The sequence below is a fragment of the Leucoraja erinacea genome, chromosome 18, assembly GCF_028641065.1.
Source record: "Leucoraja erinacea ecotype New England chromosome 18, Leri_hhj_1, whole genome shotgun sequence".
NCBI lineage: Eukaryota > Metazoa > Chordata > Chondrichthyes > Rajiformes > Rajidae > Leucoraja > Leucoraja erinaceus.
Window position 1 is genome coordinate 23,636,425 of NC_073394.1, and position 26,895 is coordinate 23,663,319.

At 41.0% G+C, this 26,895-nt stretch overlaps 2 protein-coding genes across 3 annotated transcripts; both read right to left on the reverse strand.

Moving 5' to 3' along the window:
* Positions 1-1,161: 1,161 nt before the first annotated feature.
* LOC129705792 (transmembrane protein 216-like) lies at positions 1,162-12,935 on the reverse strand. Its single transcript, XM_055649599.1, has 6 exons — positions 12,825-12,935; positions 10,573-10,589; positions 10,165-10,258; positions 8,256-8,348; positions 6,526-6,727; positions 1,162-4,961 (listed from the first exon to the last, which is right to left on the reverse strand). Exons 1-6 carry the CDS (start codon positions 12,832-12,834, stop codon positions 4,943-4,945), a joined length of 435 nt encoding a protein of 144 aa, XP_055505574.1. The 5' UTR covers positions 12,835-12,935; the 3' UTR covers positions 1,162-4,942.
* Positions 12,936-14,379: 1,444 nt separating this feature from the next.
* Positions 14,380-25,396, reverse strand: tmem138 (transmembrane protein 138). Of its 2 annotated transcripts, none has more exons than XM_055649607.1 (5): positions 25,238-25,396; positions 21,650-21,852; positions 19,197-19,368; positions 16,857-16,932; positions 14,380-15,873 (listed from the first exon to the last, which is right to left on the reverse strand). In XM_055649607.1, exons 2-5 carry the CDS (start codon positions 21,775-21,777, stop codon positions 15,761-15,763), a joined length of 489 nt encoding a protein of 162 aa, XP_055505582.1. In that variant the 5' UTR covers positions 21,778-21,852; positions 25,238-25,396; the 3' UTR covers positions 14,380-15,760. The 2 variants fall into 2 exon arrangements, with proteins under 2 accessions (XP_055505582.1, XP_055505583.1); XM_055649608.1 differs by lacking the exon at positions 25,238-25,396 and adding an exon at positions 22,445-22,463.
* Positions 25,397-26,895: the final 1,499 nt, after the last annotated feature.

Consider the following 26,895-nt stretch of genomic DNA (forward strand, 5'->3'; position numbering starts at 1 on the left):
AATACGACAATATTCCCAAACACAAATGCAATTTACCATTGCAATGTTAAGAAAGATCCACGTGCTTTAAATCATATGCATTAGATTGAATACATTGCATGAAATGATACAAAGCTTTAAATACCACAAACATTTGCTGGAGTACAAATAAGGAACTGCAGATACTGGTTTATAAGAGAAAAAAACAAAAGTGCTGGGTAAATCAGCGGGTCAAGCAGCAGCATCTTTGAAGAACATGGATAGGTAATGTTTCAGGTCTGGACACTTCTTCAGATATTTGCTCTCAGGCTTGTGCTGATTTAACTTACGTCCATGGGCATCAGTTCAGAGGAACAATGTGAAAAATCATTTTGGTTTGCAGTTCCTACAATGCCATTATAAGAAACTACAAGTAGAGTGCACAGGTGTGGATTTGATTGTGGACTAAATCACGTTAGATTTTGAAGATTTCCGTAGTTGACACTCCCATCTTAGTTTATTAACAATTACCATTAGGCTCAACATGGAGGTAAATATTTTTGGCCACTATTTGCAAGAATCACCACTTTCATGGATACACGAGACAAAAACAGAGCACAAACACATTGGTGCAGAATTTCTAAAGTTATTTGAGTAAATATAACATAAAGGTACATAGATAAGAGGTGCAGGAGTAGGTCATTCAGTCCTTCGAGCCAGCACTGCCATTCAATGTAATCATGGCTGATCATCCACAATCAGTACCCCGTTCCTGCCTTCTCCCCATGTCCCTTGATTCCGCTAGCCCTAAGAGCTCTATATAACTCTCTTTTGAATGCATCCAGTGAATCGGCCTTCCGAGGCAGAGAATTCCATAAATTCACGATTCTCTGTGTGAAAAAGTTTTTCCTCATCTCAGTTCTAAATGGCCTACCCCTTATTCTTAAACTGTGGCCCCTGGTTTTGGACTTCCCCAACATCGGGACCATGGTTCCTGCATCTAGCGTGTCCAATCCCTTATATCATTTTATGTCTATCATATACTTATTAAAGTCCCATCTTGTGTGTGTGTGTGTGGGGTGTGTGTGTGTGTGTGTGTGTGTGTGTGTGTGTGTGTGTGTGTGTGTGTGTGTGTGTGTGTGTGTGTGTGTGTGTGTGTGTGTGTGTGTGTGTGTGTGTGTGTGTGTGTGCGTGTGTTGTTCTACCTTCGTCAAAACACTACGCGCAACTGTTGACATTTTTACAGATTATTACTCACATTAACCTAGTCGACGCAATAAACAGGTTCCCTTCACATTTCATGCTATATTTCAAAAGTTATTCATCATTAAAAAAGCCAAAACGGCCACATACAGATTTTTCAAGCAGCTTCGAATGACGTCACAATGCCCCCTCTCCACCTCCCCAACTGTTTTAACTTCATAAATTCGCAAGGGGGGGGAGGAGGCCGCCACGCTGGAATGTTCTGGAAACCTCCCTTTGCCTGGCCCGCCTGGCCCAGTTGCACTGAAGATGCGACCTTGCTCGGGTCGGCCCGTGGCCCCGCTCAGGTCGGCACCAGCCCACCGCCTCACTCGGGTCCATGCCCGCCTGCGGCCTCACTCGGGTGGGCGCCCGCGGCCACTGCTTCCCTCCCTCAGCACGGTGCTCCCTCCTCACCGCCCGAATTTGCACATTCTCCCTGCAAGCGTGTGGTTTTCCTCCCACACCCCAAAGATGCATTGGCTTTGTAGGTTAACTTGTCTCTATAAAATTGCCACTAATGTGTAGGGAGTGGGTGAGGAAAGTGGGATAACGGAACTTGTGCGAATGGGTTGACAAAAATGCTGGAGAAACTCAGCGGGTGAGGCAGCATCTATGGAGCGAAGGAAATAGGCGACGTTTCGGGTTGAGACCGTTCTTCAGACTGATGTGAGGTGGGGGGGACGGGAAGAAGAAAGGAAGAGGCGGAGACAGTGGGCCAAGGGAGAGCTGGGAAAGGGAGGAGAAAGCAGGGACTACCTGAAATTGGAGAAATCAATGTTCATACCGCTGGGGTGTAAACTTCCCCAGCGAAATATGAGGTGTTGCTCCTCCAATTTACGGTGGGCCTCACTCTGGCCATGGAAGAGGCCCAGGACAGAAAGGTCGGATTCAGAATGCGAGGGGGATTGAAGTGCCGAACCGAGCGGAGGTGTTGGGCGATGCGATCGCCAAGCCTGCGCTTGGTCTCACCGAGGTTGATCATACAATACAATACATCCTCCTGAATCTCCTCCTCACTGTGATGGAAGGCAAAGTCTTGTCTCTACTCTGCTCTCCATTCTTCTCCCGATGTCAAAGCCCCCAGCGGGCGATGGCAAGTCCCACGGCCATTAAGGCCGCGCCACGCGATGTAAGGCACTGATGTTGATGTTGGAGCCCCCAACGGGTGCTGGCAAGTCCCGCGGCCGTTTAAGCCGCGCCGGGCGATGTAAGGCCCCGCTCCGGGTCGCCTTCAACCCCGCAACTCGGGCGGGAGAAGTTGCCGTTGTGGGAGCTCCGAAAAGCGGTCTCCCACTAGGGACCCGCGAGCTCACGATGTGACCGTCCACCGGACCTGCGGCTGGAGCCTCCGAAGCTCCGGAGTCGGGCCGCAGCAGCGCGCCACCACAGCTCTCCACGCCCCGAAGCCAGCCAGTGTGTGTCCGGAGGCTCCGCGACTGGAGCCCCCAGATCGTTCCGGTTGGAGGCCGCTCCACGGTGCTAGGCCCCAACGACAATGGAGACCCGACAGGGAAAAGGTCGGGTCTCCGGTGCAGGGAAGAGATTTAAAAGTTCCCCCTGCCCCCAACACACAGTTAAAAACAATAAAAAACCACTACAAACTATACACTCAACAGGACAAAAAATTAAAACAGATGGATTGCAGAGGCCACTGCAACATCGGTCGCGCCACCTATAACATGCGTTGAATAATCCAACCACATTTTTGTTTGGAAGTGGAAAGAAATAATAGAAATTGCATTCATTGCAACGTGTAAACAGAGTTGAGATACTGTATTATAATTTTGCTGCATGTCATTGTGGTATATATCATGTCTTGATTGGTGAATATGTTTAATTTGTGACTTTATTTGAAGCAGAAATAATATGTGAATGCTTCATTGAGCATAATTCCGACTGGTAACTACGCACTTCGTCCGAGCACATTATCGCACGCGTCATGCAAGCCGTCTTAAATGACCACCTAAACTGTCATTTGGCAACCTAAAAAGCTGCCAAGGTTGCCCGGCTGGCAAAAAAAGTTAAGTGAGAGCCCTGCAAGGTGTATAATATTTTTGACACTGTCTTAGGCCTTTCCTACATATGCTGTCACAACACACTGTAATCTCTAAACAACTTTTCAGTAATTTGCCTTGCACTCCATTTCAGAATAATAGTGTTTTAAGCCGATAACTCGACACTAGCACTGGCAATAGATAAATAAATAAAAAGCTCAGCCTTCCAGCCCCTTATCTCATTGGCCACGCTCATCTGCAAATCGGTGTCAATCTGGTGGACTCTTCCATCTTCTTCTAGTCGTGGAGGTTGGGGATTGTGAGGGGCCTCATAAGTTGAACAACCTAGGGCCTCTCTTCATCTGAATCCGGCACTGACCCCCCTCCCCCACACCCCTGCCCCCCCCACACCCCCGCGTTGCATTAGGGGAATGAGTTGAATTTGGGGAATGGGTGAATGCTGGAATATTGCATTGGGGAGCAGACCCAACAGGTCTGCACTTGGTCTAGTGTTTCTATCAGATTCCCTCTCATCCTTCTAAATTCCAGTGAATACAAGCCCAGTCGCTCTATTCTTTCATCATATGACAGCCCCGCCATCCCGGAATTAACCTCATGAACATACGCTGCACTCTGTCAATAGCAAGAATGTCCCTCCTCAAATTAGGAAACTAAAACTGCACACAATGCTCCAGGTGTGGTCTAACCAGGGCTCTGTACAACTGCAGAAGGATCTCTTTGCTCCTATATTCAACTCCTCTCGTTATGAAGGCCAACATGCTGTTAGCTTTCTTCACTGTCTGCTGTACCTGTATGCTTACTTTCAGTGACTGATGTACTAGGGCACCCAGCTCTCGTTGTATTTCCCCTTTTCCTAACCTGACACCATTCAGATAATCTGCCTTCCCATCCAAAGTGGATAACCTCACATTTATCCGCATTATACTGCATCTGCCAGTGCCATGCATCTGCCCACTCACCCAACCTGTCCAAGTTACCCTGCATTCTCATAGTATCCTCTTCACAGTTCACACTGCCACCATATTTGTGTCATCTGCAAATATGCTAATGTTACTTTTAATTCCTTCATCTAAATTGCTAATGTATATTGTAAATGGCTGCAGTCCCAGCACCGAGCCTTGTGGCACCCCACTATTCACTGCCTGCCATTCTGAAAGTGACCTGTTAATACCCTACCCCCAATACCATGTGCTCTAATTTTGCCCACTAATCTTCTGTGTGGGATCTTATCAAATGCTTTCTGAAAGTCCAGGTACACTACATCCACTGACTCTCCCTTGTCCATTTTCCTTGTTTTATTTTCAAAAAATTCCATAAGATTTGTCAAGCATGATTTCCCCTTTTGTAAATCCATGCTGACTTGCACCAATCCTGTTACTGCTATCCAAATGCACTGCTATTATCTTTGATAATCCAGCATCTTTCCCACCAAATTAGGAGGAAACAGCAGAGAGAGGAGGATGTTTCCTGAAGCCAATAAAACTAGCTCAAGATACCTTTGATAACTACAGGGGAAAGAGAGACGAGAACCAAAAAAGATCCAAAATTATTCACAGAATTATTAGCAAAAATACAATACATTAATAAAAATATAACTGTATAACATGTTGGAAACATTATTTTTAAGATAGCTGCTTACAAAAATACTATATATGCATTACAAATATGCACTGGCTGGCACAGAGTGTTGATCACCTCAAGGGATGTTCGCTTTCTTCAAATACTCAGTCAGCTGCGATTATACTAAGAAAACAAAGTGAAATATTAGGAATATACCTCAAGTACAACAACTATTCATTAAAAGGAATTAAATGATTGAACTTAAGGTAAATAAATTATTATATACATTGCCAAACAATTAGCTCGATTTCCTGGGAAAGAAGAAAATGTTCATAGGCACACAAGAACACGAGGAAATAGGAACAGGATTAACCTTACCGAGCCTGCCCAGACTTCAATATGATCAAGGCTATCTATGTTGGTCTAAATCCTCTTATGTACAAGATATACAGGCAAGTGCTTGGTTTGCTTGGATTGTGTATCATAATGGGCAGCTATAGTATCCTGGAATTTGCATGACTGTCAATTAATCAACCAGACTACAATATCCCAATTATGTATGAATTTGTGTTTTTTTTTTGCTTTTCACTGTTAGTAATATCTTAATGGGTCTGATGAGCTTTATCTATTCCGATGCACAATATTTGCAGCAAATCACACTCTCTAACCATTTCTATGATACATGATCGGATGGATTAGTGTTGCTGAGGAATGACTTGACGCTAAATTATATGGATATAATAGGCATAGTGGTCTACATACAATTCCTTCAAACTGAAAATGTCTTTGGTTATCCCTCTTGTCTTCCCTTCCCTTACATTTTCATTTAATTAAATCAAAATTTAAATCAATATCCTCTGCTTGGGAACAAAATCAATAACATTTGTTTGTCCGAAAGGGAAGTGCCAGTGACCAAATGATAATTTTGATCTGTATTTGACATACACGGCCTTCTCCCATTTTATTTCAGAACTGTTACTCCATCTTAATAGAATTAACCTCTTTAAAGAAAAGCATAGCTTTCTTCACAACTCAGTGTATAATAATGATTTTGAACCAAACGGAAGATTCTGATTCTGGAGAAACTTGCAGCAGCATCTTATGGAGCGAAGGAAATAGGCAACGTTTCGGGCCGAAACCCTTCTTACTGATCGGGGGCGGGGGTGGGTGGGGACAAGAAAGGTAAAAGGAGGACTAGCCAGAAGGCTGGGGGCTGGGCGGAGACAGCAGGGGGGCTGAGGCAAATTCTATTCTGCTAGTGGCAGGTTAGGTTATGTTAACTGGAGCAACAACTGAGCCTCTGATTTGGAGGATGAATGCAAAGTAAACCAGCTTGTTCCTGTTTACAATGTATTCTTCATGCTCCAGTTTCCTTCTACATCCCAAAGAAGTGCGAATTTGTAGGTTAATTGACCTCTGTACACTGCCCCTAATGTTTAGGGAGTGGATGTGAAAGTGGGATAACATAGAACATGTGAAAAGGTGATTGATGGATGATGTGGGCCAATGGGCCTATGTCCATGCTGTATCTCTAAACTAAGAGAATTGGGCTCAGTGTTTTTACCCTCAGTCTTGGCAGCGTAACAAGCAGGAAAGGGAGTTCACAAAATTCTGAAGAATTTGCCCAGATTTGAAAGTCGCTTCCAAACTTGAATACAAACCCATAGTCACTGTACTTGCAAGAACAGGCATGAACATTTAATAATGAAAATCATCTGGAAATGTGCAGAGAAATTGTTCTTCTTACCTTGAGAAACTCATCAAGCCCACGATGTACAGAACCAATTCAAAGACATAAAAAACCAACAATATTGCATTGATGGTCAGTTCCAGCCTTAGAACATAGGTCTGCAATATCAGATAGTAAATTGCCATTATTGTAGATGGCCCAAGAAGCACCAGGCTAATAGTGAGAGGCACCTTGCGTTGAGACAGATTCCCCTTGGAACCTAATGCAAAATTTAAAAAGTAATTAGATAGATATTTATCTTACATTCAATTATTCACAGCAGAAGAGATGACTAATTGCAGTTTCAGTCTGTTACTTCACCCAGAGCCATTTTACCGTTGTGCACCTGGAAAATTATTGTTTTCTAGGCATCACAGCCAAATCTCACCTCTCCTTACCCAATTGTCAACCATTTGTCCCTCTCAACTTGATTCCCATACAGCTGCAATCCCCAATGACCCAGGTTTCAAGAGGCCAACCTCCAGAATTTTCTCCATCAGCTCTCAGCCTTATTGAATGGTTTCCTTGGCAACAGGCTATTTACTCGCTCCTGCACTACTACTTCGCCGTTTTATTCCACAAGGGTAATTTGTTAATGTACTTTTGGCCCCATCACTTCATTTCAATTGCTCAACACTTTTCATTTTTCTCAGCACTCGTTCAATATGCTGGTGACATGCACTTTGAGCATTGTGTTCAGTTTTGGTCATCCTGCTGATAGGAAAGTGGCCACTAAGCTGAAAAGAGTGCAAGGAAGATTTTAAGAGGGTTAAGGGGGTAAGTTCTCTGTTTGGAATTAAAGGAGAAGGTGTACATAGTTACAGCATTTTGTTATTTTTAATAATTTCTAGTATTCTCACTTACACCTCCTTGACCTATTGTTTGTCTCTTCACTTATCCCTTTATCATCCTGTTTTGCATTATCATATATTTTGTAATTATTGTCTGCATATTCAATCACATACTTTTGTTTTATTTTCTCCTCTTGCCATTTTCTGCATCTTAAAATGGATAGTTATTATTCTGAAACATTAACTCTGCCCCACTCCCCACAGATACTGCTCGACCTGGAGTACTTTAATTTCACTTTTAAAACAAAAAATATTTTTCACTTTAGATAGACGTTGAATTCTCTAATTTTAAGTAAATGCTACCAACACTCCCTTCCCCTCTTGCCCTCTTCCTTCACCCTAGATTAAACAGTTCCAAAGTTCGCTACATTTATTTCCTTTTTGAGATCACACTTTCTCTAGCCAACATTTACCCACCAGGGCAGCACCCTACCTGAGGTCATTTGTTGCCGCCTCCGATTTGTCCTGGTCTTTTCTCACCTCCAGCTCTTCCGTTCCCCCTCCCCCTCCATCCCCTACATTCAGTCTGAAGAAGGGTCTCAACCCAAAACATGACCTATCCTTTATCTCCAGAGATGCTGCCTAACCTGTTGAGTTACTCCTGTACTTTGTATCTATCTTTGGTATAAACCAGCATCTGAAGTTCTTTGTTTCTATATTATTTTTAACTTTGTTTGACAAGTAGTAAGATCCAAGGAAGGTAAAACACTGCATTCAACCTTCAATGAAATAAATAGTCAATAAATAAAAAAATCCCCCCTGTTATTTTCTTCATGGCACTGGCCAGAATTCTAAATTATCTACTTTCATAAGTTATGAGGCAGAAAAGTCTGAGACATAATGTCCCTGGGATTCAACTCTATACAAACTTTCAGAAGTAGTTTTAGGGTAACTTACCAAAGAATATCCTTAATATTTCAACCCCAAGGTACAAAAACAGCATGACTAGATCCAAAGCCAGGTTTGCAGAGGCATAGGGCAACACCAGACCTATAACATATAACAAAGGAGCATTACAAGTTGGACAAGAAGTTATGCGTGGAAACTGCACATCTCAAGTCTAAGTCACGGCCAGACCTGCCACAGAATATTAGCAAAACATGGAATGATTGAAGCAGCAAGAGTTGCTTGTTATTAGTACACTCAGAACATTGGCCAAGACAAACAGTGGACCCAATAATTCCAAAAGCTCCTTCCAAATGTGCGACTCCAAACACCAAGAATGTCAAAAGGCAACTGGCCATGGATATATCAACAAGTGAAAATTCCTCTCCAAGGCACATATCATCTTGATTCTGATATACAGTATTGTTCCTTTATCATTACTGGGTTGAAATTCTGGAACTCCTGCTCCTGAGGATTATGGAAGTACCTTCACCAAAAAGCTGTTTGGTGACTCACCGCCACCTTCAAGGAGAATTATAGACGGGTAATACATATTGGCCTTCCCAAAGACATTAATTTAATAGAAAATGGATAATCTCACGAAATATACAAGATGCAAGGAAGGATTGACAAGGTGGATGTTGATAAGACTGTTGTCTTTTGCTCAACGTCTAGTAGGAGATGTGGTTGGCCATTTAAGATTGAGAGGAAGGGAGTTCTTCAATATTAGGGTTGTGAATCTTTGCCGTTTTGCACCCCAGTGTAGAGCAGATGTTCAGTTGTGGAATATATGCTGGCTAAATGTATCTGGTACCCATGCCAACAACATCCAACTCTACCTCACCCGTACCAAACTTTTCCTGGTTCATTGGATTTGATTTGTGACATTGCTTCCTCAGCATTCAAAAATGGAGGGGCAATAATAGTGTTCAATTAAATATTGGTACCTGTAATACCAAAGTCACTACCTTCAGAAACATTGTATACTTTGTACTGAATATTTTTGTCCATCTTTGGCATTGTGTCTAATTCTAGGCTGAGCAGCCATCTCATATCCTTCCTCTGAGAACGGCTGTTTCCATCTCCACCTTTATTGCTGAAACTCTGAACAGGATTTTGCTTTAATTGGAGCTTAATAATGTTAAAGCTCTCCTTGAGGGCATGCATTTTATATATTCAAAGGATGGCATGTTTTTGAAATAATTCAAACAAAATTTGGAATTTTATTGTCGGCATGTAGATGATCACTTCCTTCTAAAATTAAATGTGTAAGACCAATGCAATGACATTTCCACATATAGCTCACAGACCTCTCGTCCATGCATGCATCATTATTAACAGGTAAGCAGCAGTGAAAGGTATTTCTGTAACTCTATGTTTATACAAGGCAGATACCCCACATAATGAATATCTGATTACCCTGCCAGGAAATGTAGTACTTGTATATAACATATTTGAGTTAAGCTTTAACAATTTCTAACAAAAATAACTTGCTGACATTCATGATCCTAGCTCATATAATAATTTGCATGCTTATCGTGGCTTTAAAACAGTTAACCAATCCATCACGGGATAATGAGCATTTTAAAGGCTTTTAAAAGGTACCACCTAAATTGTAACACAGCACAAATTACTCCAAATTATAGTGAAACAAGCATTTAATGTGTTTTCAGTTAAGTTAAAATGTTTAACTTTTACTTCCAGTTTTTTCATTCTACTGGAAATAATATTACTTAAAAAAAGAACCAAGCTATGTTGAAAATTTGCAAAATAAAGTGACAAAAAACCTAATTTTTTGCCCTCACATTCTACATTTTCCACTAGTCAATATAAATAAGAAATACAATTTTAGAAGCATAGATATCACATACTACAATTAAAAGTAACGATTAAAACTCACAACATAGGATTTAGAACATACTTTTATATATGAAAAAAAGGATCTCTGCCACAAAGTACGCTGCAAAGTACCAGCTGTTGAGGAGTAGGAGAATTTCCAGTGGGGCCAGAGAGAGCTTTTGCAAAAAATTAAGGAAGGATCACAAATAACATTTTATTAATTGATGATTATATTTTAGCAAACTGAAGTTTCAGAAGTGTAACTAACTATTGAGAAATCATAAGCCTTTTATTAATGAGGGTGGCAATTCAGCATTATCAGGTTTATGTTATGGACATGACAACTGTGATTCCAATAGCATAATCCTAATTCCATGCAAAAACGACATAATCAGCAAAGGGAAGTCTTTGCAGCTGGTCTCGAACATTCCTCGTTTTCAATTATTTGCCCATGTGCATCAGGAATAATTTTTAATTCATAAAAGGATACAACTGGAGGTGGTTTTCCTGTAAAATACAACAATTATAAGACACTGGTACATGTTCCTCACAAACCATTGAGTAAAAATAAAGCACGTGTGAACTAAAGACTAGTCATGTGTAGGAAGGAACTGCAGATGCTGGTTTAAACCGAAGATAAGACACAAAAAACTGGAGTAACTCACTGGGTCAGGGAGCATCTCTGGAAGAAAGGAATAGATGATGTTTCGCATCTGAAGAAGTGTCTTGACCCGAAACGTTACTTATTCCTTTCCTCCAGAGATGCCGTCTGACCCGCTGAGTTACTCCAGCTTTTTGTGTCTATCTAAAGACTAGCCATCTTGTCCAGGAAAGGCTAAATTTGACCTTTCTTGGAACACATGCTAATTTCAAGTTTATTCTAACTATCACAATTGCTGGAATTATTTATTGCTAAATCTAGGTAATTCTTTCATAAAATAATTTTGGAATACTTCCAAACCATATTTCTGCCTTGCTTCTTTACTAAGTCACGAATAAATTCCGATCAGGCAAGCAGCAACCTTTGACTCAAATGATTATTTTCAATCTTGGCCCTCCCCTGTTAACAACTTATTCTCCTGTGCAACACCTTCCTGGTAAACTTTACTTCCTTCAAGCACCTGGGTCATTCTACCTTCTACAAACCCTGGATCATTCAAATTTCTGTTACACCATGCCATCTGACCCGCTGAGTTACTCCAGCACAAAATGCTAGAGTAACTCAGCAGGTCAGGCAGCATCCTTGGAGAAAAGGAATAGGTGATGTTTCAGGTCAAGACCCATGCCTTTTATTCATCAGCTCTGTGCTTGCTGACTCACACTGCTTCTCATAAGCAACACTTCATCTTTCATTTCAGGTCCCTCGTCTTTATAAGCTCTTGTCCTTCCACTCTTCAAGACAATTTCACTCTAATTCTGGCTTTCAACATTGATCACTTTACCATTGGTGCTAAAATCTTCAGGTGTCAATCCACCAATCTTTCCTCCTTAATCTTCTCTCCCCTGCTTTTATTTATTCCTTTGATAACCCTTCTCAGCAGATTTTGATCGTTGTTATTGATAGTCAGTGCCAAATGTTATTTATTCTCCTTAATAAGCATCTTAGGATGTTTTACAACATTAAAAGGCATTTTTTAAAATACTGATCAAATACAAACTTGGGAAAAGAAACAGGTTTATTTTTTCCCAGTATTAAGTTTTACTATCAACAGAAAACATTAGAGGTAAAACAAGCATTAAGGTGCTGAGAAATAGAGGGAGCCCAGACAGGGTGGAAGCAGGAGAAGTCTTGAAGCTGGAATCTTTTGTCAGAACTGAAAAAAACGAATTTAACCTGAAGCAAAAACTGTTATTCTCTCGTTAGTATTGCCTGTTATTCTATCGTTAGTATTAACCAGCATTTTCCAAAATTAATTTTCAAGAAAGATTATAGTGCTTTACATTGGAAGAGGAAGGGAAATTAAGAATTGATATACAGACTAAACACAGTGAACTGGACACTGGTTTACAAAAAAAGTTGCAAAGTGTTGCAGTAACTCAGCGGTCATACAAGCTGTTGTTAATTATTGTTGGGGGAAACCCTAATTTCTCCAATATTGATTTCTATAATTTCAAGTAACCCTTGTATCTCCCCTCTCTCCATCCCTACCCCCACCCAAGTCGTCTTGTTGAGTCTAATTGTCAGTAACTCGTTTTCACTTAGTTTCCGTTATCATCTTTACTTTTTTGGATATCTTTCATTCATTTGTTCTATATTTCTCGGCATCACCGTCTACATCTCTCGTTTCCCTTTCCCTTTGACTCTCAGTCTGAAGAAGGGTCGTTTCCGAAACGTCACCTATTTATTTTCTTCGGAGATGCTCTCTGACTCGCTGAGTTACTCCAGCTTTTTGTGTCTATCTTCTAATTACAGATGCAAATGGTAAAATGGCCATACAGTACTTTAGTTTCTAGATACACACACTAAGCCTACTCCTTTCCAAATATGTTAACGTTCTGTTCCTGGTTGGGAAGTGAATGCCTCAATTCGTTGACATTTTATGAATAAGATTTCACGATCCCGCTCCTTCTTTCTGTGCTCGTTTTGAGTAACAAGTGTTTGTGAAGGTCGCTATTTGCTTGTCAATAACGCTTTGGAGGGTCGGGTTATGCTGGAGATCAAAGATCCTAGAGGAGCTCCTCTAGTATCTTTGCTGGAGATGGACTCGCCGCCGTCGCCCCAGATGCCGCCGCGACACTCACCTCTCGCCATCTTTGCCTCACCATGACAACAGCTCCGGCGACCATCCGTCACTTCCTGGTAACCAACCCCGGTCGGTATCACGCGGGATATCACACAAAGCTCTGCTTCAAAGATCTTCGGCACGAAGTGCTGGTGGAATCAGCGGGACACGGGTAGCATCTGTGCAGTAGGAATGGGTGACGTTTCGGGTCGAGACCCTTCTTCAGACCCTCCTTCGTGTTTCGACCAGAATCGTCACCATTCCTTCTCTCCAGAGATGCTGTCCCGCTGAGTTACTCCAGCTTTTTGTGTCTCTCTTCGGTTACATACTCTCTGCCGCAGAAGTAGTTGAGGCCAGTTCATTGGCTATATTTAAGAGGGAGTTAGATGTGGCCCTTGTGGCTAAAGGGATCAGGGAGTATGGAGAGAAGGCAGGAACAGGATACTGAGGGATGATCAGCCATGATCATATTGAATGGCGGTGCAGGCTCGAAGGGCCGAATGGCCTACTCCTGCATCTATTTTCTATGTTTCTATGTTTAAACCTGCACCTCCTTCCTACACAAGTGTTTGGTGGACATACATGAGGAGGAGGAGGACGGGGGGGGGGTCTGACTGACAGATGCGTGGGTTAAGAGACAAGGCAGAAATGCGTGTCAGATAAGGTGTGAAATGTAAAGACAGAGGGAGGGATATGGATAGCAGGAGACAGGAGAAGAGGGGACTAAAGCAGAGACGGGGATGTATGATGTGATCTTTTTAAACCTCGCACTCAAATTTTATCAGCTACTATAATCAAAAGGAAAAATATTTTAAAAAACAAACAACACCGGACTAGACCTCACACAACTTGAAATTCCCTTAAATAATTTGGGGATCTTTTGATTTGGAGTGTTTTACCTGAAAAGATGATGTCAACAAATCTATTTTTCAAAATTAAATGGATGCTTAATTTGTATTTCTGGAAAGCTTTCTTTTGGTGCAAAACACCTCATTTTGAATATCACTAATTAAAGCTCCTGATATACTTCTCTACTATGAGAACATCTCAGCTGTAAACTGATTATACATGAACAAATTATTTTGTTTGTCTTGGAAAATTAGTTCAATGGTGATATTTCACTCTCTCCAGATCTGGTACAATGTGGCAACTCAGTGTACAGTGTACAATGTGTGCTCATCCAGTGTACAGTGCTGTCTTTAATAAGGCAAGACACCTTGGTTAAGTAATCCAAAATACATATTTTCAACTTTATTTCAACAATTAAACATGTTTGAAAAGCCCAAACTGGATTAACTGATGGAATTTGCCAATGGAATGAGATGAAAACTATTTTGTAGTCTGAAGAAGGGTCGTGACCTAAAATGTCACGTATCCATGTCCTCCAGAGATACTGCCTGACCTACTGAGTTATTCCAGCACTATGTTTTTTTACTCATGATTTCAGCATCTGCTGTTCCTTGTGTCTCTCTGTTTAGTACAATAATCCCTTATTCACTGAGGTGGATAAACGAAAAGGTAACACCTTTGGTAAACTATTAACAGCAAAAAAAAATCAATAAACTTGTTGAAAATTTTCTTTACATATTTAATACAAAACAATCACAATACAGAAATGTTCAAGAAAATAATCTATTATAAAAGTTGTCATACTAATCTGGTTCACAAAATAAACAAATATATTTTAATACAAGAACAGTTATCATGAAATCCATCATGGAGAAAATAGCAGGACTTAAAACACATTATTCAAATTAAATTGAAGAAATGGAACTGTATATTAGGGCAAACTAAATACTGCATATCATTTTGACTCAAAAATATAAAGAGTAAAAATATTTTAAAAGTTAGGCTCGAAGTGGATAAATACAACAACAAGCTAGAGTAAAAATTCAAAACAATTACAAATCAATTAGCTAGTTCTGAAACTTGGTCACCTGTCTCCCATGTAGTGCATTACGGTCCTCAGTACCTTATTTGTTGTGTTATTGATGGGAACAAACACAGAGATACAGCTCATTGTGCCTTTTATAAATCAATAAATTAGAGATGGTACAAGACCTTCCCCCAATATGTTCCCCTCCCTTACAACAACATAGCTTGCAAAATTCTAACAATCCCCTTACGATGCCATCCATGCAGCTCCTTGGAAATAAAGCAAAAAAATATTGTTGAGCATATACAGGGTACAAAGTTCTATGATGTTATTCAACTTATTTTTAAAGATGATCAGATGGAGCAGATAAATTGTGTTTTACCATTTTATTTGGAAAGGAGATAGAAATGGGCAGTATGGGGCTGGGGAACTATGACTGGAGTGGAGATAGCCAGAGATTATGAGATCCGTAACGGTTAGGAGATGATGGCTTGGCGTTAATATGTGGGGCCAGAGTCAATGGGTAGGCGTGAGGAGATATCCGATCTGGCCTCAGCCTGGTCGTCTGATTTTGTTAGAGAAGTTAATAGAAGTAGGCAATCTGGGGTTGGGTAATTTTTTGTGGGAGGTAGATAGAAGCTGGCAGAATGGGGCTGGGGAATTTTTGTGTTATTTATACAAGGTAGAAAAAATGCTGAGAAACAAATGCATGGACCTGAAACTAATTTGCACCTGAAAGAATTAGCAGTGCCACAGAACTGTTCCACACCAAAAGTATGTGCCACCAAGAGGAAGGTATGAAGTGGGGGAAAACTAGCAAAACATCTTGATTAGTGAGAGTTCAATAAAAATAATGATTGTACAGAGAAAAATATAATTAATGGCAAACGCATGATTTAGCAGTGAAGTGCTTAGAGGATTAAGCTCTCTTAATTGCATACAACTGTCTTAAAACAATATTTTATTTTCTTCAAATATGGGTAGTATACTGAAAGTTAAATATGCTCTATATTTAGTCCAAATCTTGAACATGTCAAATACTCAATTTTTAATTTGGAGTATTGCAATACTCTGCCAACTCATTTTCGAACACGGAAAAATTCATTTCGGAGCCATTCCGAGTCTTCGTATAATCGTGGGTCTCCAAGGCAAAGAGTGGTTCTTTTGTAGGAATAATAGTATAACATAGCAACTGGGAATGAAATAAAATTAAGCAGTTTCAGGTTAGTGCATCACATTTGAAATTCTCTATATTAACAGATCGTGTGACATTCCAACATACCCATACTCAATGCAGATGCATGTTTAAACCCTTAATTGGTCAAATAAGTAGCTTCTTCAAACTCAACTTCAACCAAAAAATGTTTTGGAAGAATTATTCTATCACTGTCAACTCCCCCCAACAATTGGCAATCTCCTAATAGTTGGCATCCTTTTCAACACTGGATGCTTATTAGAACCAGTCAGGCAACTTTGGAAAATAATGTTGGCTTTATTTTCTATGTTAATCTGCAATGTAAAGTTCCTTGATTCTAAGCAAATGCTGGTTCTCCTTTTTGCAAAGTGTTTTGTTCGACATTTAGAATGATGCTTTCAAATATTTGCTTCCTTCTAACGTAAATCACATGGGTTCCATCTTGTGCATATAATTAGGATTAATCCTGTACTTCACTCACGCCCATGTCCCTATTGCACACATTTTCTCTATTCAGCCCTGGGCATGCATCTGCCTGTCAACCCCCTCTCCAGAGATGCTGCCTGACCCGCTGAGTTACTTCAACACTTATGTAAAGCAGCACTCGTAGTTCCTTGTTTCTCCATTTATCTGTACCAACAATCAGTTCACATTACTTTCCTCCAGTATAGTGTTGCAAAGTATAGTTGCGAATATAATCTCAGTGATCGCAGAAATAAATCCCAAACAATACCATTACTGGACATTTTTGGACTGCTGTGTTCTTGATCTTATTTACAAACCAACATTTCAATAAAACTAATACTATGCATGGACATTGGGTGCAAAAGGCTGAGATTCAATACATTTCCTTCTGTTATGTTAGTGTTTTAATATATGTTTAGTGGCAAAGAATCCAATTTCATGGAAAGTCATTAGCTGTGTGACAAAAGTATCTTAAAAAAGATAACCATAACAACTTTGTCTGACAGCTTTCTTACCAAACCGTTGGAAGACAAAAAGTACTTGAAGCCCATTTGTCCACACAAACCTGTGCCGATACCGCCATCGCAGATTCTGTGGTGAACAAGATTAAATAGCTTAAGTAAATAATTATGGAAACATATACAACCACTTTCATCGACATGCAAATAGATTTAGAATTGCCTTTAACACCCTGGCTTCTGTGCATCAACTAATACGATTAGCTGTCTAAGAAAACCAAATCCCTTTGACCTTCTTTCTCGTCCCAGACATAATTAAGAATACAAACACTGTCAACAATTGTGGTCCTGAAAATGAGTACTGATACAATGTTCTGGCTTTATCCCTACATTAGTTTTGAAGATTAAAGGAAGCGTTGTTTATTTTGAACTAAAATCTGCATCTTAACTCTAAAGAAGCATGACCAGATTCAAATTACCCTTCTATTATGACCCTAGAGATTTGTGGTTTAGGTTTATTATTGTCACATCTACAATGAAAAGCTTTGTTTTACATGTAGATCAGATATACCATAAATAGACCAAAGCAGTTCAAACTCAAGTACAATAGACAGTGCAAAGAGGGAAGATACAGAGTGCAGAATATAGTTCTCAGCATTGTAGTGGATCAGTTCCATAGACAAAGTGCGATGTCCACAGTGGGGTAGAGGTAAATTAGACAGTGTCCTAGCTTATGGAGGAACCATTCGGAAACCTGATAATGGAGGAGAAGAAACTGTTCCTGATTATGTTCCTGGTTACCCAGCACATACTCACACCTACCCCAAATGGTATTACAAGCCTTATCAAATCAACCAGAACTGGACATTCATTGTCCAATTTTGTTATAACTAGATCAATAAACCAAAGATTGTTATACGTAATAAGTTATAGGGAGCTTGAGTTTTAACATATTTGAGTTATAGGGAGAGGTTGGTTAGGCTGGGTCCTTTTTCTTTGGAGAGTAGGAAGCTGAGGAGTGACCTTATTGAGGTGTGCAAGATCATAAGTGTCATGGATAAAGCATGGTCACAGTCTTTTCCACAGGGTAGAGGATTCTAAGATTGGAAGGCATAGGCTTCGAAAGGATGGGGTAAGCAGAAACATACTGATGTGAAGAGGACAAAATAATAAGCTTTAAATACATGTGGAATGTAAATACAGCTATATGTATGGAATTAATAATATGGAAGGAGGCATCACAACCTGGTGCTCAGAAAACAATCTGGCTCTGAACACCAGGAAAACAAAAGAGCTCATTGTCGACTTCAGGAGGCACAGCACCGACTTAGCCCCCCTACACATCAACGGCGAGTGTGTGGAGAGGGTCAACACCTTCCGGTTTCTCGGTGTCCATATCGCTGCTGACATCTCCTGGACGGACAACACGACAGCGGTCATCAAGAAGGCTCAGCAGCGGCTGCACTTCCTGAGGGTCCTCAGGAAGCACAACCTGGACTCTAACCTGCTGCTGACCTTCTACCGCTCGTCCATCGAGAGCCTGCTGACATACTGCATTACAGCATGGTATGGCAGCTGCACCATGGCAGACAGGGAGAGGCTTCAGAGGGTAACCAGGACAGCGCAGAGGATCATTGGCTGCCCTCTCCCCTCCCTGATGGACATCTACACCTCCCGCTGCCTTAGCAGGGCAAAGAAGATCATCAAAGACAGCTCCCATCCTGCGTTTGGACTGTTCGACCTGCTGCCCTCTGGAAGGCGCTATAGGTGCATCAAATCCAGGACAAACAGACTCAGGAATAGTTGCTTTCTGAGAATTATATCTACTATAAATTCAAATTCACACATGCACTGACTACACCGCCCAACACGGACTTCCATCTGTATATATGTATATATGAATGTAGCGCCGCAGAATTTGTGCACCTATTCCCCCCCCCCCCCCCATCTCCCTTCTGTTTTTTTGTTTTCTGTCTCTTGTTTTTTGTGCTAAATTGTATGTATGCACTGAGTACGAGCAGCTTTCAGTTTCACTGTACATGTATAGTGACAATAAATGGCATATCTATCTATATCTATCACCTTTCCACAATTGACAGACTGGAGTGAAGACCGTGAGGGAATTTTGTTTTCTCCTTAAATAAGAGCTTGAGACTTTAGTTTTTCTTACCACATAAGCATGTTGTCTTTTACAAGTTTGCTTCCAAATCTCCCCGATTTGAATTAAGGACTTTCTATCTTTGCTAATTACCAAAATATTCCACATTTATCCAGAAATACTTTTTCTGACACAAAGAAAGATTACATTCACATAACCCTCAACACTTCTAATCAAGAAGTATGCAATTTAATACAGTGAACAATAGAACACATCTAATTGCTGCAAGCCTTGCATACCTGAATCCAAACATGAAAGCTGACACTCAGAAAAAAGTAAATTCCAGAGATAATAATGGTTCCCGTAAACCTGTGAATCAACAACTTGACCAGCCCTGCTTGAAAGACAAATGTGTTGAAAAACATCAGGAAGATAATGATGATATTGAAGAGGATTCCGATGTCTTGTATGCTGAAAATAGGGAAAATAGTTAGATTTTCGGTATCAATTGCACAGAAACAATGACAATTAAAAGAAAATTGCAATTAAAATAAAAACAGACTTACAATTTTATAGTACGTCTCTTCAAAGTGCGTTAAACTAATGGCCTATTGTTGAAACACAGTCATCGTAGTGAAACAGTAAATGAGTCTGTCAATTTGTGCTCAGCAATCTTGTACAAACAGCTTTATTAACCAGATCTATTTTCATGAGATCTGGTTAATAATGATGAGAGTTAAATAAACTTGTGTGTAGCTAAAAGAGCCTAAAAGGGAAACTATTTCTGATAGAATCATAGCATAGAAACAGATCCTTTGGCCCAACTCGTTCATGCCAATGTCAATCTGAGCTAGTCCCATTTGACTGAGTTTGGTTCTTTTCTATCCATGTACCCATCCAAATCTTTGAAACATTGTAATTGTATCGGCCTCAAAGGTCTGGTTACTCATACCGTAAAGCCAGGTGTGAAGAAGTTGGTCGTCAGAACCCTTTTAAATCTTTCTCCTCTCACCTTAAAGGTACGGCCTCTCGTTTTAAACTCCCTTTCCTTGGGAAAACAACTATGACCATCCACATTATCTATGTCCCTCATGCTTTTATATACCTCCATAAAGTTACTCCTTCACCACGAAATAAAGTCCTATCCAGCCTCTATTTATAACTGAAGCTCCCCTGTCACAATAACATCCTTCTGAATACTTTAGGCATCTCTCCAGGTTATATTCTCATTTATATGTTCATTTACCATGTTGAAGAAGAGGGGGAGAGCAAACATATTGTCTTAACCTGGTATAATCTTAAAGAAGCATATTCTTTCAATTTTTCACATCTAAGCTGTTTGTCTCTGCCTAGATTATTTTGTTTGGGAGGGATATGGGACTCACAAACCTCCAAATTCACTATTTGCTAGTTGTCAGTATGCCTCTATACCAGTGGTTCCCAACCTTTCTTTGGCCATGCCCCACCTAATCACCTCTAAAATCCTGATGCCCCCCCCGCCATGTGGTGATATATAATTCTTATCATTTAAAAAGTGAACTCCATTTCAGCTGAAGAAGCTTAAAATGCCAATACCTTGGATTATGTAATAACTACACAATAAAGACCTTTTTTACCCAAAAAAAAATATTTACTCAAAATAACACCTGAAACATAAACTACATATGTTTACCTGATGGAAAATCCAAAAAAATAAAAATCGAAAGTTTGGACCCACAGACCTCCTCAGTCGCGCTCAATTGCCCCCCTTAAAAATCAAATTGCCCCCCTGTGGGGCGTATGCCCCACGTTGGGAACCACTGCTCTATACAGTTTTAAAGCAGATGTGAGGAGCTACGGCCCAGAGCAAAGGGCATTACCAGGACAGAATAAAGATGATTACAAAAAAATAACTAAACTCTATATATATTGTTCATGGGTGTTCATATAAAATGCCATGTATTTAAAACTTGTTTTATCACAGACTTGGGATAGAAAACATAATCTTCAATATGGTTAGAAATTGGTATCAGGGAAACCTCATCCAGAGATCTAGAACATTAATCCAAAGACATAAATTCAAACCCTATATGGCAAGCAATTTTATTTTAAAAGAACCCCAAATTAATAATGGTCATGTCCCCTCCCTTCACTATATGTGTTCTTCAAGGAAGGGAATATGCCATCTTCACCATGTCTGGCCTACACTTGACTGTAGACCAACCAAAGTGATTGGTTCTTAACAACTTCCTCAGTTTGGAGCAATTAGGAATGTAAAATAAATGTCAACATTGCCAGCAAATCCCATGAATAAATAAATAAATAAATAATTACCAGAAGAACAATTCAGTGAACTGGTTAGTTACAAATATTTCTACTTAAACTCGAGATAGTACAACATTGTGCACATTAAATCCTGTCATAGTTCACAAGGAGAAAGATAATTTGCAATGGCATTGAAGAAATGTTTAACAAAGTTGTAACAAAATGTGGGGCAAACGGTTTTGTGCTTGTATATTAAATTATAAGAATAGATAGACACAAGAAAGGAAGAATTGAGGAATCCCACAGTTTTAAGATTCTGAGATTGAAGTGTACAATACACGATGTAATGAGTCTCAAATTCAGCAGGGAATGCGCAAAGAATGGAACATAACAACATAATCAAAATAACTGAATATAATATAATCGATCTTCCCCTCTCCTCCACCCTTATGATATTGGTAAATGGCCCCATTAATCTATTAGTGTTAATATACATAATAGCACTTACATGAATATTATTAGAGGAACAACTGTTTCGATTAGTAACAGTTCAGCGAAGGAATTGGCCAACAGGTCGAAGATCAGTATAATGAATTGTACTGACAGCACAAGGCTGTAGCTTGATACTTGGAGCATTTTCCGGTGAAGTCAGTGTCAACAACACGGAGAATCAGTGGCACTATCATGCAAAGTCATGGTCTCTGCAGTAAACTAAAACACAGAGATGCATTTCAATTACAGGATAGAAAAATGTGCACATTACATTAAAACATTATAAAAGATTCTGACTCCCCCTCCACCCAACACACTCACCACCACCAGTACTGGGTTACTGATCTAGATTACTGGGGTTGGCAGATAATGCCTCCATCATTATATCCAAAACAGTAGTCTGATAGAGCTTAACTAATTTAGCAAGAGTACAAGGAATACTAGTTTTGGATTGGTGGCGATGAGTAAATGTACAGGTACTAATCTACACAACCCTATTCCTATCTCGACAATGGAACGCCTCAGTCTACCTCTTCCACCGGGTGGCGCCGTCATCGATGGCAGCCTCGCCAACAGTCTGTGTGTTTTCGTCTTTTTTTTAGTGTTTTAATAGTATGTGTTAATGTTCTCTGGTTTGTTTTATGTGGGGGGTGGGGGAGGGGATTGGGGGAAACTTTTTTTTAACCTCTTACCTTGCCGGAAATGCGATTGTTTTCCAGATCGCATCTCTGGTCGCTCTGCTGCCTAGCATCATGGAGCTGGAGGCCTTGCTCGAGACTGACTAAGCCCCACCGTGGGGCCGTGGACTTACCATCAGAGCTTGCGATCCGTTGCCTGGGATCGACGCTCCAACTGCAGCCTGCGGATTTCACTATCGAGGAGCTCGCAGTCTCAGGTAGAGGCTGATGTCGGGAAGCTCCAGTCGCAGGTTTCGACCAGCCCCGACCACGGGTAGATCACCCGTCAACGGAAGGCTCGAGGCCCCCGACCACGGGAAAACAAAGAAGGGAAGAGATTTAACTTTTTTTCGCCTTCCATCACATTGAGGAATGTGGAGGAGTCACTGTGGTGGATGTTTATGTTAAAATGTATTTTGTGTGTTTCATTGCTTTTTATTGGTATGACTGTATGGCAAATCAAATTCCTTGTATGTTGCAAAACATACTTGGCTAATAAAGTAATTATGATTATGATTACATGTTTTTGGCACTCGTCTTGTTTTTTGCACTGTCTTCTGGTAGTGTGTGGAGTGTAACTTATGTTTGATTTATGTATAATTTATTTTTGTGTTCTGCAAACAAGTCTTTTCATTGTACCTGTACCTCAGTGTGAATGACGATAAGCTTGTACCTCAGTGAATGACGATAAGCTTGAACTTGGATAATAATGGCCAACAATCCATTTATCTTCATAATTACTTGTTGTACCCATCTGCCAACTTTGTGTTTGATTAAACAAGGCCCCTCTGATACTTTTGAACTACCATGTACTGTATTCCCTCCCCATTTAAGCAGTACTCTGTTTTCCCTGCCAAATTCCTCCACAACATCTGGCAGTTTTTTGCCTGATGAATAAATCCCTCTCCATATCCCTTTGCAGACTCTATCCTCATACCTTCCTTTCCCATTTGTATTTGTATCATCAATAATTCTGACTATTCTAGTCAGAATTGTTGATTATACAAATACAATTGGGAAAGGAAGGTATGAGGAGGATAATGTCTGCAAAGGGATTATAAATAAGGATTCATTCAATCCCTTCATCCACATCAATAATTTACACTATAGATAATTGAGACCATAACACTAGCATGTCCAATTCACTGGGACCTTTTTCAGATCATTGAGCATTTTAGAAGATTGCAGATAACACGTGCACTGTCACTGCAGCCATTGTTTTTCAATAACATCAGATCCATGCCATCAGGTCTAGACATCTTGTCAGATTCTAGTCCCAATAGTTTCTAACACGTTTTCCCTACTGAGATTGATTCCTTTGAGTTCCTCCCTACCGTTAATCCCCAATTTTGTATTATTGGAATGTTAACTAGCATGGCCAAATTTAAAATATTTGTTCAAAATCTCTGCCTTTTTCTTATTTTCTATCAATAATTCCCCAAATTCATCTTTCTGGAAAGTACAGGCAATACAGACACAATGAAAGACTCTGGTTTGTGGTAGCAGTGAACAGAAGAAAAAAAAACTTTACTCATATAATTTGATATGAATCAAAATGGAATTAAAGGTCGCGGGTTTGAATTGGAGACGGATGCCTTTAGGATCTAGACATGTTTTGTATGCGAACACCCGACAACTGGCAGTAATAAACTGAAATAATTTAGTCATTAATTGCAGGGTACGTGTTGATCGACGAAATGGTAAATTAGGGTGTGTTCCTTGTGAATATATATAAGGTGGGGTCCCGAATTCCCGAAGGCTCCCTCCAAACCTCTAACAGCTCCCATGCCACGCTGACCATTGATCAACCGTTCACACTAGTTGTTATCTGAATGGTGGCCGATGAGGAAAAGGGGAGATGCAACAAGACCTGGGGGTCATGGTACACCAGTCATTGAAAGTAGGCATGCAGGTGCAGCAGGCAGTGAAGAAAGTGAATGGTATGTTAGCATTCATAGCAAAAGGATTTGAGTATAGGAGCAGAGAGGTTCTACTGCAGTTGTACAGGGTCTTGGTGAGACCACACCTGGAGTATTGTGTAAAGTTTTGGTCTCCTAATCTGAGGAAAGGCATTCTTGCCATAGAGGGAGTACAGAGAAGGTTCACCAGACTGATTCCTGGGATGGCAGGACTTTCATATGAAGAAAGACTGGATAGACTCGGCTTGTACTCGCTAGAATTTAGAAGATTGAGGGGGGATCTTATTGAAACTTACAAAATTCTTAAGGGGTTGGACAAGCTAGATGCAGGAAGATTGTTCCCGATGTTGGGGAAGTCCAGAACAAGGGATCACAGTTTAAGGATAAGGGGAAAGTCTTTTAGGACCGAGATGAGAATAACATTTTTCACACAGAGAGTGGTGAATCTGTGGAACTCTCTGCCACAGAAGGTAGTTGAGGCCAGTTCATTGGCTATATTTAAGAGGGAGTTAGATGTGGCCCTTGTGGCTAAAGGGATCAGGGGGTATGGAGAGAAGGCAGGTACATGACACTGAGTTGGATGATCAGCTATGATCATATTGAATGGCCTACTCCTGCACCTATTTTCTATGTTTCTATGTTATACCACTTTCTCATCCATTCCCTACACACCAGAGGGCCAATTAACATACAAATTCGCACGGCTTTGTGATGTGGGGGGAAATTTGAGCATCTCTGATACCCCAGCGGTCACAGGAAGAACCAAAGATCTTTGGGAAGAACGATCAAACTCCACACCAAAGATCTTATAGCGGAGCTCTAAGATCTTTGCTCCACACAGCACCCGAGACACGATCGAACCCGGGTTTCCAGCGCTGAGGGAGCAACACTACTGGCTGCGCCACTAAGATTCATTTCCTCTTCACTATTAAATGCACTTTCTACAACTTGAGAACGTGGAGCTTGGTGGTGACCAAAGAGAGAGGCCAGAGCTACACCGTGGCTCACCTTGTCGCCAGGCCCGCCGTCCATATGCTCGCAGCCATTCGGGCTTTCATGGAAACCGAGGACGCGACGCCATGAGCGTGAGCACGCGCATTCCCGCGCACGTCCGGCTGCACCGTCGCCAGGACCAAAGATTATAGAGGAGCTGCTCCTCTAGGATCTTTGGTCAGGACCCCTCAACAGCGGCACCAAGTGGAGAGGAGAGGAAGGGAAGGGCAGCACCAGCCGTCTGCCAAAGATCATGGAGCGCTGTCTGCCACCCACTCGGTCACTTCCAAAGATCATAGATCTATGGTGTTTAAGAAGGAACTGCAGATGCTGGAAAATCGAAGGCACACAAAAATGCTGGAGAAACTCAGCGGGTGCAGCAGCATCTATGGAGCGAAGGGACATCTATAGATCTATGGTCTTTGGTCACTTCTGCAGCACTCAAAGGAAGGTAGACACAAACAGCTGGAGTAACTAAGCGGGACAGGCAGCATCTCTGGAGAGAAGGAACGGATGACGTTTCGGGTCAAGACCCTTCTTCAGACCGGTTAGGGAGACGGGGAAACGAGGGATATAGACGATGATGTGGAGAGATAAAGAACAATGAATGAAAGATATGCAAACAAGTAACGATGACAAAGGAAACAAGCCATTGTTAGCTGTTTGTCGGGTGAAAACGAGATGCTATTGCGACTTGGGGTGGGGATAGAAAGAGAGGGAATGTCCGCTACCTGAAGTTAGAGAAATCAAGTTATACCACTGGGCTGTAAGCTGTCCAAGCGAAATATGAGATGCTGTTCCTCCAATTTGCGTTGGGTGAAAGCACTCAAAGGGCACTAGAGGAGCACTAAAACACAAAATGCGTAGGAAGGAACTGCAGATGCTGGTTTACACCGAAGATAGACACAAAGAGCTGGAGTAACTCAGTGGGTCAGACAGCGTCTCTGGCATAATATAATAAAGATTCTAGTGAGTGTAAAGGGAACACCTATTCCTTCGCTCCATAGATGCTGCCTCACCCGCTGAGTTTCTCCAGCATTTTTCTCTACCTTCGATTTTTCCAGCATCAGCAGTTCATTCTTAAAGAAATAAAATTTGGTGATTTTAAAGATGCTGTTGGAAACGGACATAGTACATTTAAAGGGAGGTTGGCAATAGGACCTCAATAACCCATATGCTTAACTCTCAGTAAAATGGTGCGCCGAGGAGCAGGAGACCAGCAGGAACCATGGAAGGTGAGCAGTGGGAACAAATTATCAGCTTTTAGGATATCCAAACAACGGGAGAGCAGGCAGAATGTATAGAATAAGGAATCTAGATGCTGGCTTCCAAAGGAAAGATACAAAATACTGGAGTAACTCAGCCTGAAGAAGGGTCCCAATTCAAAAATGTCACATATCTATGTTCTCCAGCTGTACTGCCTGACCCGTTGAGTTACTCCAGCACTCTTGTGTCCTTAAACGAGATAGCAGATTACGGTGTATACTCTGTCACCAATACACACCAAATACAGCCGCACCAGGTCACGCAGCACAATTTTGCATTATATAAAGTTGGAGAAACGTTTCAAGTGGGGACTCTTTGTCACGCTGATGGAGTGGAGAGGAGATAGCTGGTAGAAAGTGATGAGGGGCAATTATCGGGCAAGAGCTGATAGGTGGATCCAGGTGCGG